Source organism: Myxine glutinosa, chromosome 7 (assembly GCF_964187855.1).
Source record: "Myxine glutinosa chromosome 7, kmMyxGlut1.1, whole genome shotgun sequence".
In the NCBI taxonomy this organism is placed as follows: Eukaryota; Metazoa; Chordata; class Myxini; order Myxiniformes; family Myxinidae; genus Myxine; species Myxine glutinosa.
In genome coordinates, this window is record NC_136267.1 from 1,354,829 (window position 1) to 1,372,271 (window position 17,443).

The 17,443-nt window shown below is 43.5% G+C and overlaps 1 protein-coding gene across 5 annotated transcripts in view; it reads left to right on the top strand.

The window, feature by feature from the left end:
* DIXDC1 (DIX domain containing 1) overlaps positions 1 to 17,443 on the top strand; it is an 88,539-nt gene that overhangs the window by 13,447 nt on the left and 57,649 nt on the right. For 4 of the 5 annotated variants that reach the window (XM_068121732.2, XM_068121731.2, XM_068121736.2 and 1 more), the window contains exons 3-9: positions 9,529 to 9,664; positions 9,868 to 9,990; positions 10,170 to 10,350; positions 12,223 to 12,354; positions 12,699 to 12,766; positions 12,977 to 13,056; positions 15,713 to 15,811. In XM_068121732.2, the coding sequence (XP_067977833.2) occupies positions 9,529 to 9,664; positions 9,868 to 9,990; positions 10,170 to 10,350; positions 12,223 to 12,354; positions 12,699 to 12,766; positions 12,977 to 13,056; positions 15,713 to 15,811 (819 nt within the window). The remainder of the gene's footprint in view (positions 1 to 9,528; positions 9,665 to 9,867; positions 9,991 to 10,169; positions 10,351 to 12,222; positions 12,355 to 12,698; positions 12,767 to 12,976; positions 13,057 to 15,712; positions 15,812 to 17,443) is intronic. The other variant, XM_068121734.2, reaches the window with a different exon arrangement.

Below are 17,443 nucleotides of genomic sequence, written 5' to 3' on the forward strand. Positions count from 1 at the left end.
CAACAACCAAAGCACCGATTGGAGAGTAGGGAAGTACGTGTGATTGGTCGGGGAAGGGACAGAAAGCCTCCCCATGATTGGGGGTAAGGAAGGTGAAGGAGTGACACACTGATTGGCCACCAACCGATGACACCACGGCCAATCGGTGCTGAAGGCGCAAAATGACTACCTAGAAGCAGGTCGCTGATTGGAGGAGAAGCGCCGTTGACATGAGGATGGCACACAAAGCTGCAAGGAAATGACGCACTGATTGGGGGAGTTAGAGAGCTGACGTCAGGGGACGTCTGATAAAAGTAAGCGGAGACAGACATTTTCTCTTCCTTCCCTCTTCGCCCTTCTCATCTGCCTCTTCACCTTTGCCTGCCTCTTCCTGCCTTCCCGCGTTGGAGACCGTTTCTTTCTTGTCCTGTTGCCCTTTGCGCGTTCCTGTGCCGGCGGACCTCTCATCTTGGTTCCGGACGAGGGGGCGTCTCTGGTGGACGAGTCCGGGAACGGCCGGAGGAGCGAGCTGCACGCGACTCATTCGAGTCATACGGAGGGGCTGGTGGAGCTCGAACGGGGGCGGAACGAGGCCTACGTCCTACCGACCGGAGCTGCGTCGGACGACGCGCTCGAGCCAGACTATCCCTGACACTGCCAGACACAGATAAGACGCACCACAGAACACAACACGACGATTCCTTTATTTAATTCCTTCCCCTGTGCTGTTGTTGAAGTGAGGTGTGCGGGATCCCGGTTTAGGAACCATAGTTATTTATTGGCGTGTTTCATTGTTCTCGGGTTCCGTAATAAATATTCCTTCTGTTTGTACATTTTGCACCGTCTTAGGTTGAGTTAATTTCCACAGGGAGAAGACATTGTCGGACCGTGAAGGGAATCGGCATTCTCCCCCAAACTCCCCTTCTCATGTATGATCCGCCATTGAATTGATTGTCGCCTCGTTAAGCTCGATTCCATCCATGGACGTTCTGTCTTCACAGAGCCGGCCACACGACAATATGCAGTTTATGCCAAACATATCGTCGAACCTGTCATATATCACAATCGCCATGCTCTACCTTTACGATTTTCATTCAGTGTGGAACACTGAATCCAAGCTCCAATCGGTTCTTCTGATCATGTGCTTGTCAAAGTGGACATCTCTCTGGCCATTCTCAGAGAGCCTCCTCAGCGTCGACGAGTCTGGCATTTCACTCAGGCCGACTGGGACGGTCTTCAAGCAGCCATCAATCGTCTGGATTGGTCTCCCATCTCCACTGCCTCTGACATCAATTCTTCCTGGGAATTCTTCCAAAGCAAACTGATCTCTCTCATGCACAGATTTATCCCATCTCGCCTTCAGTTGTCTTACCCTTCCTCCCGTCCATGGTACACTGAATCTTGTGGTGAGGCAGTTGCCCTGAAACAACTTGCCTTTGCCTCTTGGAAGGCTAATCCAACTGAAGGCAATCTCAGTTCCTTCCACCAAGCTCGGAACAAGTGTGTGTCTACTCTCAGGAGTGCCAGGAAGCACTATCTCTCCTCACTCAAGAATGAACTCTCAAACCTGTCTCCTTCCTCCAAATCCTGGTGGCGTCTGGTCAAATCCGTTTCTGGTGTTTGTTCCCCCCCTCCATCCCCTCCCTTACCTCAAATGGCCACACAGTTGACATCGCACGTGACAAAGCCGAATGCCTCAACTCTGTGTTTGCCTCAAAATCCTTAGTCCCAAACCCAGCTCTCTCTGTTCCCACCTTTCCCAGTCGAACCCAACTGCTCCTGAACTCTGTGTCCTTCTCTCCTGACAAGGTGGAGGAGTTTTTGTCAAACCTCGACTCTGATTCTGCAACTGGACCAGACGGCATCAGCCCACGGGTCCTAAAATCCTGCTCTGCCGCTCTATCTCACCCTCTCTCTGTTCTTTTCACCCTATCTTTTGCTCAAGGTCATCTGCCAGCATCCTGGAAATCAGCTAACATTACCGCTTTACACAAAAAAGGTGCAAAAACAGATCCTTGCAACTACAGACCAATCAGCCTGCTCCCAATTATCAGCAAAGTCATGGAATCCATCATTGCTTCGGATATGAAATCTTTCCTCTTCTCCAATGGCTTGATCTCGGATCATCAATTTGGTTTCAGACCAGGTCACTCTACTCTGGACATGCTGCTTCTGCTGTCTCAACAATGTATGGAGGTCCTCAATGCCAAACAGGAAATCAGAGCTGTCTCCCTTGACATATCACGTGCCTTCGATACGGTCTGGCACCCAGCTCTGCTCACCAAACTCTCCTCCTATGGTATCCATGGAAATCTCCATGCATGGCTTGCGGACTTCCTCTCTGGTCGTAGTCAACGTGTGGCCCTGAATGGATTTCTCTCATCTCCCCTTCCTGTTCAGGCTGGAGTTCCCCAATGCAGTGTGCTGGGCCCTGTGCTCTTTCTGGTCTTTATCAATGATCTCTCCGACTCTCTGGAAAATCCTCTCTATCTCTTTGCTGATGACTCCACTCTCTGCCGCTCCATTCCTCTTCCCTCAGATCGGCAGTCTGCAGCCTCCTCACTCTCTGAAGACCTGGACAAAATCACAGACTGGTCAAACAAGTGGAACATGTCTTTCAATCCTGACAAATCTCACTCTCTTACTATGTCTCTCCGAAAAGATCGACTGGACAACCCTCCCATCTACTTTCTCAACAATCCTCTCCAAGAAGTTCTGTCGCTCAAGCTTTTGGGTCTCACTATCTGCCATGATCTTTCTTGGGAAAACCACATTTCCAAGCTGGCCTCCAAAGCCAGTCGCCGACTGGGCGGCCTCCGTCATGCGAAGTCCTTCCTCGGCACACCTGAGCTCCTCACCACATACAAGGCTTTCATCCGCAGCTCAATGGAATACTGTTCTCCCCTATGGGCTGGTGCTCCTGCCTCACACCTGGCTCGGCTTCACGCTGTTGAATCCAAATCTTTCAAAATCATTGGAATCTCCCGCGATGAAGCTACCTCTGAGGGCCTTTCACTCACTCACCGCAGGCAGGTAGGTGGTCTTTCTGTCTTCTACCGACTCCTCTCCGGCCTTGCTCCCCCAGCTCTCTCTGTGCTCTGTCCCCCAAATATTCCTACAGGTCGCACAAGATCTGCCAGCAACCCTCTGATGGTTAAACTGCCGAAATCTCGGCTTTCTGCTCACCTTCACTCTTTCATTCCTCTTTTCTCCCGCCTCTGGAACAAACTCCCACACTCCCTTCAATCCCACTCCTCCCTCCAGGTCTTTAAAACAGCTGTTCACCACCATCTCTTATCTTCCCCCATCCAAATCCTTGATTTTTTCTACCCCCACTAATTCACCCCAGATCCACCTTGTTTGAAATTCCAACTTCTTTCCTGGAAGTCCTGGCAGTGTCCATATGTTTATACCTCTCCCACCCCCCCCCCCCCCCTTCACATGCCTCCCCCCCAACCCAAAGCCCTCTCCCTCCCACAGATCTCTCGATGTCTCCATGTCTCTCGGTCCCTGCTCTCAAATGTTGTGTTTGTGTCCTTCCCCCTCTCTCCCCATCTTGTCTACCGCTCCCGATGTTATTTGTTTTATGTGTCTGTTTGTCTTTCTGTGTGATTAATGTTCGCTCTTTCACGAGCCTCGATCTTGTATACAAAAAAAAAAAAAAAAAAAAAAAAACACAAACACAAACAAACCGATTGTTAAAATGACCATCAAATATCGAAAGCATCGGCGTTACGTCTCTTCCAACAAAACGGTATGTACCCAACTCTTGTGGGGTATAATCTAGATTACAGTAGATCTTCCCTCAGTTCTGTAAGTAAAACTTACCTCATGGATGTCTGGATTCCTCCAAATTTCTTTGTTTAATGTTATAAGCAGCATTAGCGACTGTTTAAAAAGCTAACCATGTGCGTTTGTGGTTTATAATATTTTACAAGCCCGGCTACGCCGCTGTTCGACTTTCGGTCTGGTTTATTAGTCCCCTACCGGTGTACAGCGGAGGGGACTATAGGTTTGCACTCCGTCCATCGTCTGTCAGTCTGTCCGTCTGTCAGTTCGTCACGCAAAGAACAGCTTTCCGGACTTTTATCCTCAACTCCTAATGCTAATCATTTCAAACTTGGTACATGGTTTCCTCATGATAAGTCACAGATCAAGTTCGAACTTCACGACGTTTCGATCATTTTTGACGAAGTTATGGCACTTTGAAGTTTGGTAATTTCCCCAACAGTTTAACGGACGACAGACTGCCGGTAGGGGACATGTATTGCAGCGCAATACTCAGAATGCTTGTTAGTCCCCTACCGGTGTACACCAGAGGGGACTATAGGTTTGCACGCCGTCCCTCCGTCTGTCAGTCCGTCAGTCTGTCAGTCTGTCAGTCCGTCATGCAAAGAACAGTTTTCCGGACTTTTTTCCCTAAACTCTTAATGCTAATGATTTCAAACTTGGCACATGGTTTCCTCATAATATGTTACAGATCAAGTTCGAACTTCACAACGTTTCGATCATTTTTTAGAAAGTTATGGCACTCCCTCAAGCTGCACCGCGCGCCCTCAGCCTCGTCTCACGAATGTCAAAAGCGCGACACAGCGCGTGCTTTCGGGAGGGGCGGAGCCAAGCCGAGCAACATATATATACACATCGATCATTGATCGTGAACCGGAAAATATAATAAATTACTGATATTTAGCGACTCGAAAGGTTCTTTATCAACAACTTATTTTCTCGTGCTTCTGCTGACCTGTCTGCAAGATGTATAAATCGAAGTCCCGAGTGCGAATCACAGGTGAGCCCGTCCTGAGGTAATTAGCGATTGGGAACGATTCAGAACCTGTGGGTAAATAACCCTTGGTAATTTCCCCAACAGTTTTCCGGACTATAATTGAGAGTGCGGAAAGACAAAGCGGTTAATATTCCTTGTTTTAACTCCATTTTACATTCTGTTTCCACTTTTAGTGAGAAGTAGGGGTCTGTGCAACCATTCATAAACTTTATTTGGTGCAAATTGGATAATTTTAAGCCGAGTTACCTCAGACCGTGAGTTGGTAATTATATAATTCACACATAGTGCAATACGTGCAGGCTGCTCCACGGAGCGACCTTGCGGGCTTATTTTAACTCCAATTTACATTCTGTTTCCACTTTTAGTGAGGAGTAGGGGTCTGTGCAACCATTCATAAACTTTATTTGGTGCAAATTGGATAATTTTAAGCCGAGTTACCTCAGACCGTGAGTTGGTAATTATATAATTCACACATATTGCAATACGTGCAGGCTGCTCCACGGAGCGACCTTGCGGGCTTATTTTAACTCCAATTTACATTCTGTTTCCACTTTTAGTGAGGAGTAGGGGTCTGTGCAACCATTCATAAACTTTATTTGGTGAAAATTGGATAATTTTTAGCCGAGTTACCTCTGACCGTGATTTGGTAATTATATAATTCACACATAGTGCAATACGTGCAGGCTGCTCCACCGAGCGACCTTGCGGGCTTATTAGTCCCCTACCGGTGTACACCATAGGGGACTATAGGTTTGCACTCCGTCCCTCCATCTGTCCGTCTGTCCGTCCGTCACGCAAAGAACAGTTTTCCAGACTTTTTTTTCTAAACTCTTAATGCTAATGATTTCAAGCTTGGTACATGGTTTCCTCATGATAAGTTACAGGTGAAGTTCGAACTTCACGACGTTTCGATCATTTTTGACAAAGTTATGGCACTTTGAACTTTGGTAATTTCCGCAACAGTTTTCCAGACGACAGAATGCCGGTAGGGGACATGTATTGCAGCGCAATACTCAGAATGCTTGTTTCTGTACCCAATCATATTTTGATCATATCGATTGAATTGGTTGTATTTGTGATGTCTATGGGAATAAATAATCAATTATTTATTCCGGCTCCCGGCTGCTCTTATTCAGGAAATTATTGTCTTTGGCTGATCTCACAAACCATCAATGCTGTCACTCCAGCCAATCAGATGCTGCTTTAAAGTGTGATCGTTGATTGGCTGTTTCAGAGATTTCCTTTTCCTGATTGGCTGTGCGGTCATGTTTATTGAGTCGTCCTCGTACCGTTATTTTGAAATACTCACCACGGAGGGTCCGAGTTTGGGATGTCTGCCAATGCACGACCTTCGGCAGACATATCGGAGGTACCCCGTTCTGCCACGCATTGTAGCACTGCTGTTGATGCTCATAGTGGAGTTCATGAAGAGTGACATGCATACGGAATAACCAATGTTTCTTTTTACCTGTGCGGCTCACTTCGTCCACGGACGCCCGTGTGCGTCATATCGGACACGCAGTCGTGAGTCAGCATTTCGCATTTCTCTCTTGGTCGTGTCCGATCCGAAGCCAAGTACTGCTGTCATGGCAACGTGACACGCACTCTCCTTCTCGTACTCACCATCTGCATGTTGGTTGATGTGCGCGAGGCCTCCTTTGTTAACCCAAACCCTACCCCCAAGTCCCAACCCAACACCCTGCCTCTCAATTTTATTCCCACCCCATCCCCTGTGCGCCTCCTTCAAAAACATCTCTCATGCCACTCCCGCAATTGCCACATTACCTGCTCATATGTTATTACCTCCGCCACCATTATGTTTTCACCCCTGTCTGTCTGTCTGTTTCCTTGCCTGTGAGCAGGATATCTCAAAAAGTTTCGGACGGATTCGGAAGAAATTTGGTTGACTGGGTGAGTGTGTGACAAGAGCCCATTGATTCGAGTTTGTGAACATTCGAGATTTTTAATTGATCCTTCGCCATTGAGAGATGGGGCTAAAACCGATATGTGTGTTGGACGATAGATCAAAAAGTTGTGGACGGATTCGGACGAAACTTGGTGCAGAGGTTGGGTGTGTGACACGAACGAATTGGTTCAATTTTGGTTAAAAGAAATCCAGATCTGGGTCCAAGAGTTTTTATAAATATTTAGTGATTCTTCACCATTTAGAAATGGGGCAAAGGTGAAATACATGATGTTTCAAAAAGTTGGGGACGGATTATGACAAAACTAGGTGGATGAGTTGGTTAGGTGACAAGAACAAGCCAATTGGATTTTGGTTCAGGTCCGGATGCCGATCCGGCCTCTCGGTGGGATATATAACATAAACTGTTCAGCCTGGCGGAGGCATGCGCTCTACCGAGTGGGGTTCAAGTTTTTCATTTTATCCCTCCATCTGAGCGTTGTTCCATCTGCTGCATGGCATTTTTGCAGCCATCCAAATAGGAGTTTCTTTGGGATACGATGATCATCCATCTGGCCGAGGTGGTGTAGTCAACAGAGCCTCTTGGTTGCAATTGCATCTTCCAATGATTGTGCTAATGTGCTCTTCTCATTCCTGAGTCTTGGTAACTCCTAAAATGCTTCGGCAGCATAGATTATGGAAAACTTCAAGTTTTCTCTTGTTCTTCAAAGAAAAGTCAGTCCATAAAAAGCAGGTCTCCGCAGTGCTCCAAAGGCTCTCAAGGCAGGAGCAATCCCGATCTCTATCTCCTTCAAGATGTCTCCACGTTAGTCAATATCAGACCCAAGATATCAAAATTCATTCACTACCACAATTGCTTCTCCTCTAATATCGATTGGTTGCAAGTCATCTTCCATACTGTGGAGTGCTCCCGCAGGCATTCGTTTTGTCTTTGGTGCTCAAGCCACCTGAAAATCAAGGATGTACTAATCGGCCAAATTCATCGCAAGATGGGACACCCGTGGAAAGATGCAGCTTCTTTGGAGATGCTTTCTGACACTCATCATCACTCGGAGCGAGTATCGATGCATTAGCAGGTAGTGATGGCGAAGAGGCCATCTGCCTTTGATAAACGCTTCGGTGCTCTTGTTCATTTTGTTTTGTCAGTGAACCTGAAACATGGAGGATGTGTTTACTAAATTAATATCTACTGTTCAAGATATAATGAAACAAATGATTGGTTAACATATTGGATCTCATCAGCTCTCAACACCTACAATTCACAATTAGGAGCAGGTACAGATACAAAATCGTTACAAATACGAGCAGGTAGTACCAGCAGATCGGCATACCTTACTGACAGTTCAATCAGTGACTTCTGCTTGGCTGTCTTCACAATCGCTGATCTGACTCGCATTAAATCTCACCACTAACATGTTGAGTATCCTTGGTCAAATGTTTGACAAGTTATTGTGCATTTCTGCTGCTTATTACCTTGCATACCACTTTCGATGATACCTGAGATCATGTTTCAGAGAGCATTCCTCATTCTTAGCAGTGAACTGTGGGAAGATTTTCTGCTCCGTACCATCCAGACTTTTCCATCTTTCAGACCATGTTTAAATCTTTGAAAAACAAATCAAAGAGAATTGCGTAATTCAGCTATTTTCAGAGGGAAAAATGTGTGCACAACAAAGCACGGGCGCTGCCATATTGCGTTGGTGAGTGGGAGACCGGTCCTGATTGGCTGTTCAGCACTTCCTCACTACCGTAACATGGCATTTGAAACCATTCTTTGGCCATTGTTCTCCAATTGATGTGCAAAAGAAAATGCGGGAACATTGGTGATTTCACATCACCATGGTATTGTGTACTTCTGGTATTAATATCAGGTTGACACACTACAGATTTGGCCCAGGGCCTGATAGGTTAGTGATCATTGCACAGGTTTGATAGGCCTAATGGCCTCCTCCTATGCTGAAGTTCCTTGAAGGGAACTTGTATTATTATTACCAGCAACGGTACCCGCCCTATGGGCGGGGCTTCAATTGAGGGGCCCAAATGAAAAGGCAAAATATCAGAAATTGAAGGCTTTTTTTATTTTAAACGATTCATATAAACATCCGTTGAATCATATCACACGCAAATCTTCAAAATCTAAACAGTATTTGTAGAATTTCAATAAAAGCCACATCACTGTTCATATTGGTAAATATTATTCCATCGTGTTTGGAAAAACTGGAAGATTGGAAAAACAATATAGCCTATTTTACTCCAGGGGGTCCCAGGATTACCCACCCAAAATTTCGTTGCGATCGGTTCAGCCGTTTTTTCGGTACCTGGGATCAGACAGACAGACAGACAGACAGACATTTGGTGAATTATAGTAAGATTATAATTGTTTTGTTTATTATTTCCCAAGCTGAGATCACAATGAAACCCAGAAGTAAACAGACAAATCCTGCCCTTGCACCCTTTGCTGACATCAGACACCATTACTTTAATTTTTTTTTTTTTACAGTGTTAAAGGTTCATGGAGGAGCTTTTACACACATCACATGTTGTACCAGAACCTCAGGTGATATCAGTATACCTTTACATGAATTACAAAGAAGTCGGTAATGAACAAATCAACATAGTAAAGGGATTTATACCTGGGATCTCATCATTGCGAGCAAAGTGCTCAAATGGAAACACCAAACAAGCCGACACTTCCATCAGTGGCTGGACCAATTTTCCCAAGGACTTGGGTTAATATTAACAGTGGATTTCTTGTTGTTATGCTAACACGATTTTTCTTAACGATGCGGATGCACCTACTGTATAAAATGTTGACTGTTGATTCATCATGTGTTACCAGTGTCCGATGCATGCATACCTGATTTGGTTGAATGCCCAGCTAGCCAAGATACCCAGCAACCCACACCCACCGCTTAAAAACCTGTACCAAGATCTGCGCGATGGAAGTGCGCTCGCCTTGCTTGTTCAGACACAAGGTCTGGTGGAGTTGTGCATACTTTCTCATCACATGGGTTTTGTCATTCATGCACCACATCGATTTTTCTTCGCTCTCATTCATTCTCTACATTCACCCGGTCTCCGCTCAGTGTGATGAAACTTCAACATTTGGCCTGATTTTTAGCTTTCATTCACAAAGTGTCCGGTTTGTTGACGTCCCTCTTACGGCCTTGCCCACCAGTTGATGAGCTCTTGCAAGTGCACCAACCTCCTTGCTCCCTTGACCAGAAGATTGAGAATGTTGAGAAGGTGTTTGCTTACCTATCGTCGAAGGGTACAAGGCTGCGTAACACTTCGGCTACCGGTCAGTATTATGAGATTGTTATGACATTGAGCTCTTCTCTGGGAATTCACAGGAGATATGTAATTGTTGGGAATACCTTTTCTGACAGAAAGCTGAGCCGGTAACCCAGGTTACAGAACCGTTATCGTATGAAGCATTGTCGCCATTGCCCCCCCCCCCCCCCCCTCCGCTGATTGCAGACATTGTGACTGGAAACCAGAAATCCACCATGCGAGTTATCCTGGCCATTGCTGCTCACATCAGTGTGGCCAACAAGACTTGCTCACGGGTGTACTCGGCATACCAGGCAGTTCCACCCACGTTTTTTGAGACGCGATGTGCTGTAGCTGAGACAAATCAGGCAGTATTGAGGCAAAGGCGGTAAGTGCATTTCATCAGATTGACACACTTTGTGTTTTTTTTTACCTTTTGTTTTTCCTTCTCTTTATACACTGCTCCGACAGACGCTCCATCCTCAAATGAACTTACAGGAGATATGTAAGTTAACTTAACTTCTCGGCAATTCTCTGAATGTATGTACACATCTGAAAATCATAGAAAAACTATAGAGTTCATGGAACACCTTACCCCGTGCAGTTTTGAGAAAAAGGACACGGACGGGCTTGGCAAGCAGAAGATTTGATTGGTCGAGATGATGTAAAATGGTGTAATATTATTTTGTCTTCCTGCTAAGTGAAAGGGTTTTGAAAGTGATAAAAAGGCGATTTGTGTTCTACAGTGTTTAACTATATAATTAAATTGAAATAAAATAACGATTTTAAAGGTTAGAAAAAAACTCTGGAAGGTTACCGCAGTTGATGCAACGTCTTTTACACCACCTTTATCCATCACGATACATTCGTGCAATGTGCCTGTTGTTCGTGTCCTTTATCACATCCTCAAAAACTAATTTTCCTGTTTGGAATAATTTTCAATTTTGTTTGACAGCCACGCAGACAGAACAAATAATGATCTCATTCCTCTGCACATGTGCACTCAGGACAAATCAGAGCCAAAGTACAGCTAAACTACAGTTTGTGTTCCGATTCATGTTCAAAATATCCAATTCAATTTAAATTAAGTAGTCCCTCAATCATAGACAGACACAGACAGACAGATAGACAGACAAAGTGAACCGATTGCTTAACCCCGCTTTTCGCTTCGCACGCACGGGGTAAAAACGACAACATGAAACTGAGAAACTAACCTCAAACCAGTAATGAGGCCATTTGGCCTTACGTTACTGTGGTGTACTCTAATATTAATTTTTGCTACTCTTTTAAACTGCAATCTTGATGATTTCCGAAGGTCTAAATAACCCAATAGTACCGGGAGAGCTACTTGACAGAGATTAGGTCTTTTAAGGGTGCAATGTATGTTATGATGTACCTGCAAAATAATAAATGAAATGAAATGGTGATCAGGTGAGCAAGCTTGTCAAATATTGTCGGACCACGACATTCGCTTGGGATACGTTCCAGAAAAATGCCGCGAATGTTGAAACCGAGAATTTTGGGGCAATGATTCAATGGTAAAAGGGGGGATTCGTTCCCGGTGGTTCGTGATTCATAAGGGATTTTTTATTTTATTTTATGAACATGAATGCGCATCAATACAGTTTCATAAAAAATGCTTATAAATAATTTGAACGGCACTCGGTAGAGCACATACCTCCGCCAGCCTGAACAATTTACGTTTTGTATCCCACTGATAGGCCGGATCGTTTCTAAACGGTGGTTTATCCCACTGATAGGCCGGATCTGGATTCGGACATGAACGAAAATATAATCGGCTTGTTCTTGTCACCGAACCAACTCGTCCCCCAAGTTTAGTCATAACTCGTCCACAACTTTTTAAATATCATGTCGCTTTGCACCCGATCTCTCAATGGTGAAGAAACACTTAGAAATTAAATAATTCTCGTATCTTAATCCATATTCAGATCTTCTCCAAATTCGATTTGATTCGTCCTCGTCACACACCCAATCTCTCCACCAAGTTTCGTCCAAATCCATCCACAACTTTTTTGAGATATCCTGCTGCGTATCATTTTTGGCCTGGGAACTTGTGCGGGACCATGTACTTGGTTGGTGGTTGTGGTTGTTTTAATACAACACACAGGACTCAAACTGGGCAACCGGAACAGACCTGTGGCTATAACGATCTATAATGAAGAATTTATTTTAATTCTTGGTTACACATTCACAAAATCTTTATTTTCATTGTTTATTTCATTTTATTCTTTCATTCAAGAAAGGAAGGGGTGGAAGTGGTTGAGCCATCAAGGTCGGAGAGCCCCCTCGACCCCCACGTGTCTGCCGTTGCAACGCTCGTTCGGCGCTACGAGCACATGGGTAGCCGTCCCGTCGGCGGAGCAGCTTCAAAGTAAGCATCGTCACAAGGGTCAGAAATGAAGGTTTTTATTCAAATTGTCCAGGACAAATAAAAACCCAACGGCTGGCTTGTCTAAAACAGACAGCGAGCGAAACGTTGTTGTTATCACAGCACTGGTTTGCATTGCAGTCATTCACCGTCATGTTGACCAAGTGCCACGTCCCATGATGTCACTGTGCTCACACAAGTACACGCAATATGATGGGCCCATGGAACGGCAGATGTATGTTTCAAACGGATTTGATCAATATTCTATACTCCCAAAAGCACGGACTACAGAGGTGTTTAATCATGTAAGTAGATGCACCTTGGTGACACCTTTATCCCTGTCCTAGTCTGCCTGCAGTTTCCAAGGAAGCAGATGGAGAATGCACCGACACAACAGCCGGAGCAAGTCAGCAAGGTAAGTCTTCATTACCATCTTTGATTGGTATCCCACAATGTTATTTTTAGGGTTATCGTGTTGATCGTTGCCACCTGTTAACCTGTGGCTTTCTGAGTGTGACATAAACAAATGGCTTGCTTCTTTGGTGTGGTTGAAACTCTCGATGCAATGAGGTGTCTTCCTTCCTCACCAATACTCTCACTTGTGGCATGGTGTGTCTTACGCAAGATTCAGCCAAAGACACCACAAGCACTGAGGAACTGGAAAAAGGTGTACACGAAGCACACATGATTCTTTTAACTCTCCAGGTAAACTGTAATGGTTTTACGAGTTGGATAAAACTGTACATTATTATTTACCATCGATTCATTACATTTGCAAATATGGTGGAATTTTATTTATAAACAGAAATATTACACAAAAACAATCCCGACCCTTTCTCCTATCTCCCCAAAAGTTTTCCTTCTATCTCTCAACTCTCAACATACTTCCATACCCTCCTTTCTGTCCCATATTATCTATCCTTCCTTCTCTTTCTTTTCTTGATCGTAATTTCCACCATTTTCTCCTTTGCTGTTTACCTCCACCACCAAAGGTGGGCAGAGATTATGTTTTCACCCCTGTCTGTTTGTTTGTCTGTTTGTTACATGCGAAAATCGAAGATTTTTCAAATATATTGGTTGGTCGTGCGCGTTATTAGTCCTCTACCGGTGTACACCGGAGGGGACTATAGGTTTGCACTCCGTCCCTCCGTCTGTCAGTCTGTCACGCAAAGAACAGTTTTCTGGACTTTTTTTTCTAAACTCTTAATGCTAATTATTTCATACTTGGCACATGGTTTCCTCATGATAAGTTACAGATCAAGTTCGAACTTCACGACGTTTCGTTCATTTTTGACAAAGTTAGTGCATTTTGAACTTTGGTAATTTCCCCAACAGTTTTCCGGACGACAGACTGCCGGTAGGGGACATGTATTGCAGCGCCATACTCAGAATGCTTGTTCTGTCTGTTTGTTTGCACGTCAATCACCTACAGGTCACAATTTTAAACCGATCTTCACAAAACCTCACGACATGGTAGAGTTTGTCTACCATGTCGTGAGGGATTATCCGTGATTATCCGTGATTGCATATCCGTGATTGCATCACGGATATGCAATCCGCCTATTGATTTTGAGGTCAAAAGGTCAACATATGCCAAAGGTCAACAACTCTGTCAAATTTATAAAATCATAGATTTTAATCCGATTGACTTGAAATTTGAACAGGATTTGCATATCAGGTCACTCAAATCAACCACTAATTATTTTTGAGGTCTAAAGGTCAAAAGGTCAGCATAAACAAGATTTATAAAATTGTCAATTTTCATCCAATTGACTTGAAATGTGAAGGGGGTTTGTCACTGAATTCAACCACCAATTATTTTTTAGGTCGACATTGGCTAAAACATCAACATAGGCCAAAGGTCAACAACTTATTTTAGGGATTTTGCAAGTATTGTGTTATGCATAACATATTTCTTGTTTATTTGCTTGTTCGTTTATGCATTCAGAACCTGCAGAAACCAGTGCAACCAAACATTTCATGGCCTCCTCAATAATCCAGAGGAAGGTCGAGGGTTATGTTTGGATAAAAAATTGATCCCAGATAAAACCAGATAATTGGCCTTCAGGCCTCGATCGAGTCTTGTGCTTATACACTGCTTGGGTTCTTTCCCGGGAGCGATCGAGTAATATGTATTGTGAAGATCATATGTTGAGGTTGTAGTGATTTTAATTACAACACAAATTTAATTACTGGAGTACTTTATTGAATTTCCACAGGCAACGCCAGGTACTCGAGCTAGTATATATAATATTATATATATATATATATATATATATATATATATATATTTATATATATATATATATATATATATATATTTATATATATATATATATATATATATATATATATATATATATATATATATATATATATATAAATAAATAAATATATTGTTACGGATCTCAGAAACGTCGGCTCTCCCCTTATCAAGAGGGGGTTAATCCCCTTGTCTCTTATCTGGCCGACGCGATCCTGGGGGTTATAACGTCCTTCCTGGGCAGCGTTAGGTAGGGTTTTTAGGCCTAGGGATTCGCTACTACCTAAGTACTAACGCTGACCGGAAACGAGGGAATAACTCCCGCCCGAATCACGGATATGGATGGAAACGCCGAGCGGATAGCGATCCGCGATCCGAGCTGTTAGCCAGTGACTAGACCCGATTCTAAGCGGTTCCTAATCGTGCCACGCTTACCCAATTGAGAAAAGACTGATACGATCGGATTGAGAGGAAACCAGGAAAATAGGAAGAACAGATTGGTTTATTAATTATGTACAAATAAGAAGAGGAAAATAAAGAATGCACAAGAAAGAAAGAGGAAGGAAAAGTACACTGGGCAGTCTTAACCACAGTTAATTAGTGTGTATGCACTAATGGGCCTAGCTAATGTCTATGAGTGCATTGTCATAAGGGACATCGGAATGATCACAGAGGTTACGACACACCGGGGAATCTTATCCTTATGCCCTAGAACTACTTATCATGCCCCATTCCTCATAATGGGGATGAAGATACACCTTAATCCGAACAAACCGCCTAAACAGAACTTATTACAGGTGAGGTTTCCTATCACGATAGACGAAGCACCTACCTATGCAGATCTACCTAAATCTATATATGCCCCTACCCAACCGACATAACAACATTTAACTTGAACACTTTTTACAAGCTATCATGTCTGTTGTGAAAAGGTTGCTTTGTTTGATGCCTGTGGGTTGGCAGTTCATTTTTACATTAATATTTTGGTCTGGCGAAACAGCTGAACGTGTACAACAGGCCTAGGGATTCGCTGGGATAGCTGGGTGCATATGCTGGGATGGGTGAGCATATGGAGTAGCTGTGTTTTTGTTCCTTTAGGACCTGTTGCTGAATGGAGATGTGTCAGATTCTGAGGGTGTGCATCCCTCACACCCAGCACCACCTCGACCACCCCCCAAATCTCCGGATACAGAACAAGTGAGGAGAACAAGCACCGGTGATGTCAGTCGGGCGTCATTGCTTTAAACACCTCGGATAATAAGTTTTTCATCTCTCCCAATCACAGCATTGACTTTGAAAATGTAAATTCTGCATTTAAACTTGCTTATGTGCCAAATTTTAAAATGGTTTGATTATATACTGCTGGATTCACCCCTCATCATTGCTTTTTGGCACATAAGCATAATGCAAAATGTACTCAAAGCCTTTTATATTGGTGTAAGCAGGTTTGTAAGCAGGAATGTAATCAATATATGTACATCTATATATCTATATATCTATATATGTATATATATATATGTATATATATATATATATATATATATATATATATATATATATATATATATACGTATATATATATATATAAATAAATATATATATATATATATATATTTAAAAAAAAAAAATATATATATATATATATATATATATGTAAGTACACCCCATGTAAAGTTTTGACTTTTTCAACATATTTCAACATACAGCCATTTGATCTTCATTTCAACAATATTGATAGATAAAGGTGATATAATACAACAAATATCATGAAACATTTACATTTTGTAGTTCATTGTATAATTTAAATAAACATAAATGCAAATTTCACATGAGGAAAAAGTAAGTACACCCTTGGCTCTGACAGGTGGTATTGCCCCCTTTGGCAGAAACAACCTCAAGTAGGCATTTCTTATAACTGTCTACCAGTCTCTGACATCGACTGGGAGAAATTTTTGCCCACTCCTCCATGCAGAATTCTTTCAGCTGTGCAATGTTTGAGGGGTTTCTTGCCTGCACAGCTCGTTTCAAATCCCCCCACAACATCTCGATGGGATTTTAGATCCGGGCTTTGACTTGGCCATTCCAGAACCCTCCATTTCTTTCTTTTCAGCCATTCCTTGGTGGATTTACTGGCATGTTTAGGGTCATTGTCATGTTGCAAGGTCCACCTTCGGTTGAGCTTCAACTTTCTGACAGATGGCCTCACATTATCCTCAAGCACCCTCTGGTACAATGAAGACTTCATAGTGGATTCTATGATGGTGAGCTGCCCAGGCCCTGATGCAGCAAAGCTGCCCCAAACCATAATATTTCCACCACCATGCTTCACAGTTGGTATCGGGTTCTTGTGGTCAAATGCTGTCTTTGGTTTTCGCCAAACATGTCTTCTGGTACTGTGGCCAAATAGCTCTACCTTTGACTCATCTGTCCAGAGCACATTGTTCCAGAAGTGCTGGTCTTTGCCTCGGTGTTCATTGGCAAACTTTAGTCTTGCCCTGATGTTCTTTCTGGACAGCAAAGGTTTCCTCCTGGCACACCTCCCATGTCGATCAAATTTGTGCAGCCTCTTTCTAATGGTAGACTCATGCACTTTGATATCAACAGTGGCAAGAGCTACCTGTAGGTCCCGTGATGACATTCTGGGGTTCTTAGAGACTTCTTTCAGCATCTTGCGGTCTGCTCTCGGGCTGAACTTGCTGGGGCGGCCTGGCCTGAACAAGTTGGCAGTTGTTTGGAATCTTCTCCACTTGTAGATGATCTTCCCGACAGTCAAATGATTGATTTCAAATTGTTTGGAGATCTTTTTAAATCCCTTCCCAGACTCGTAGG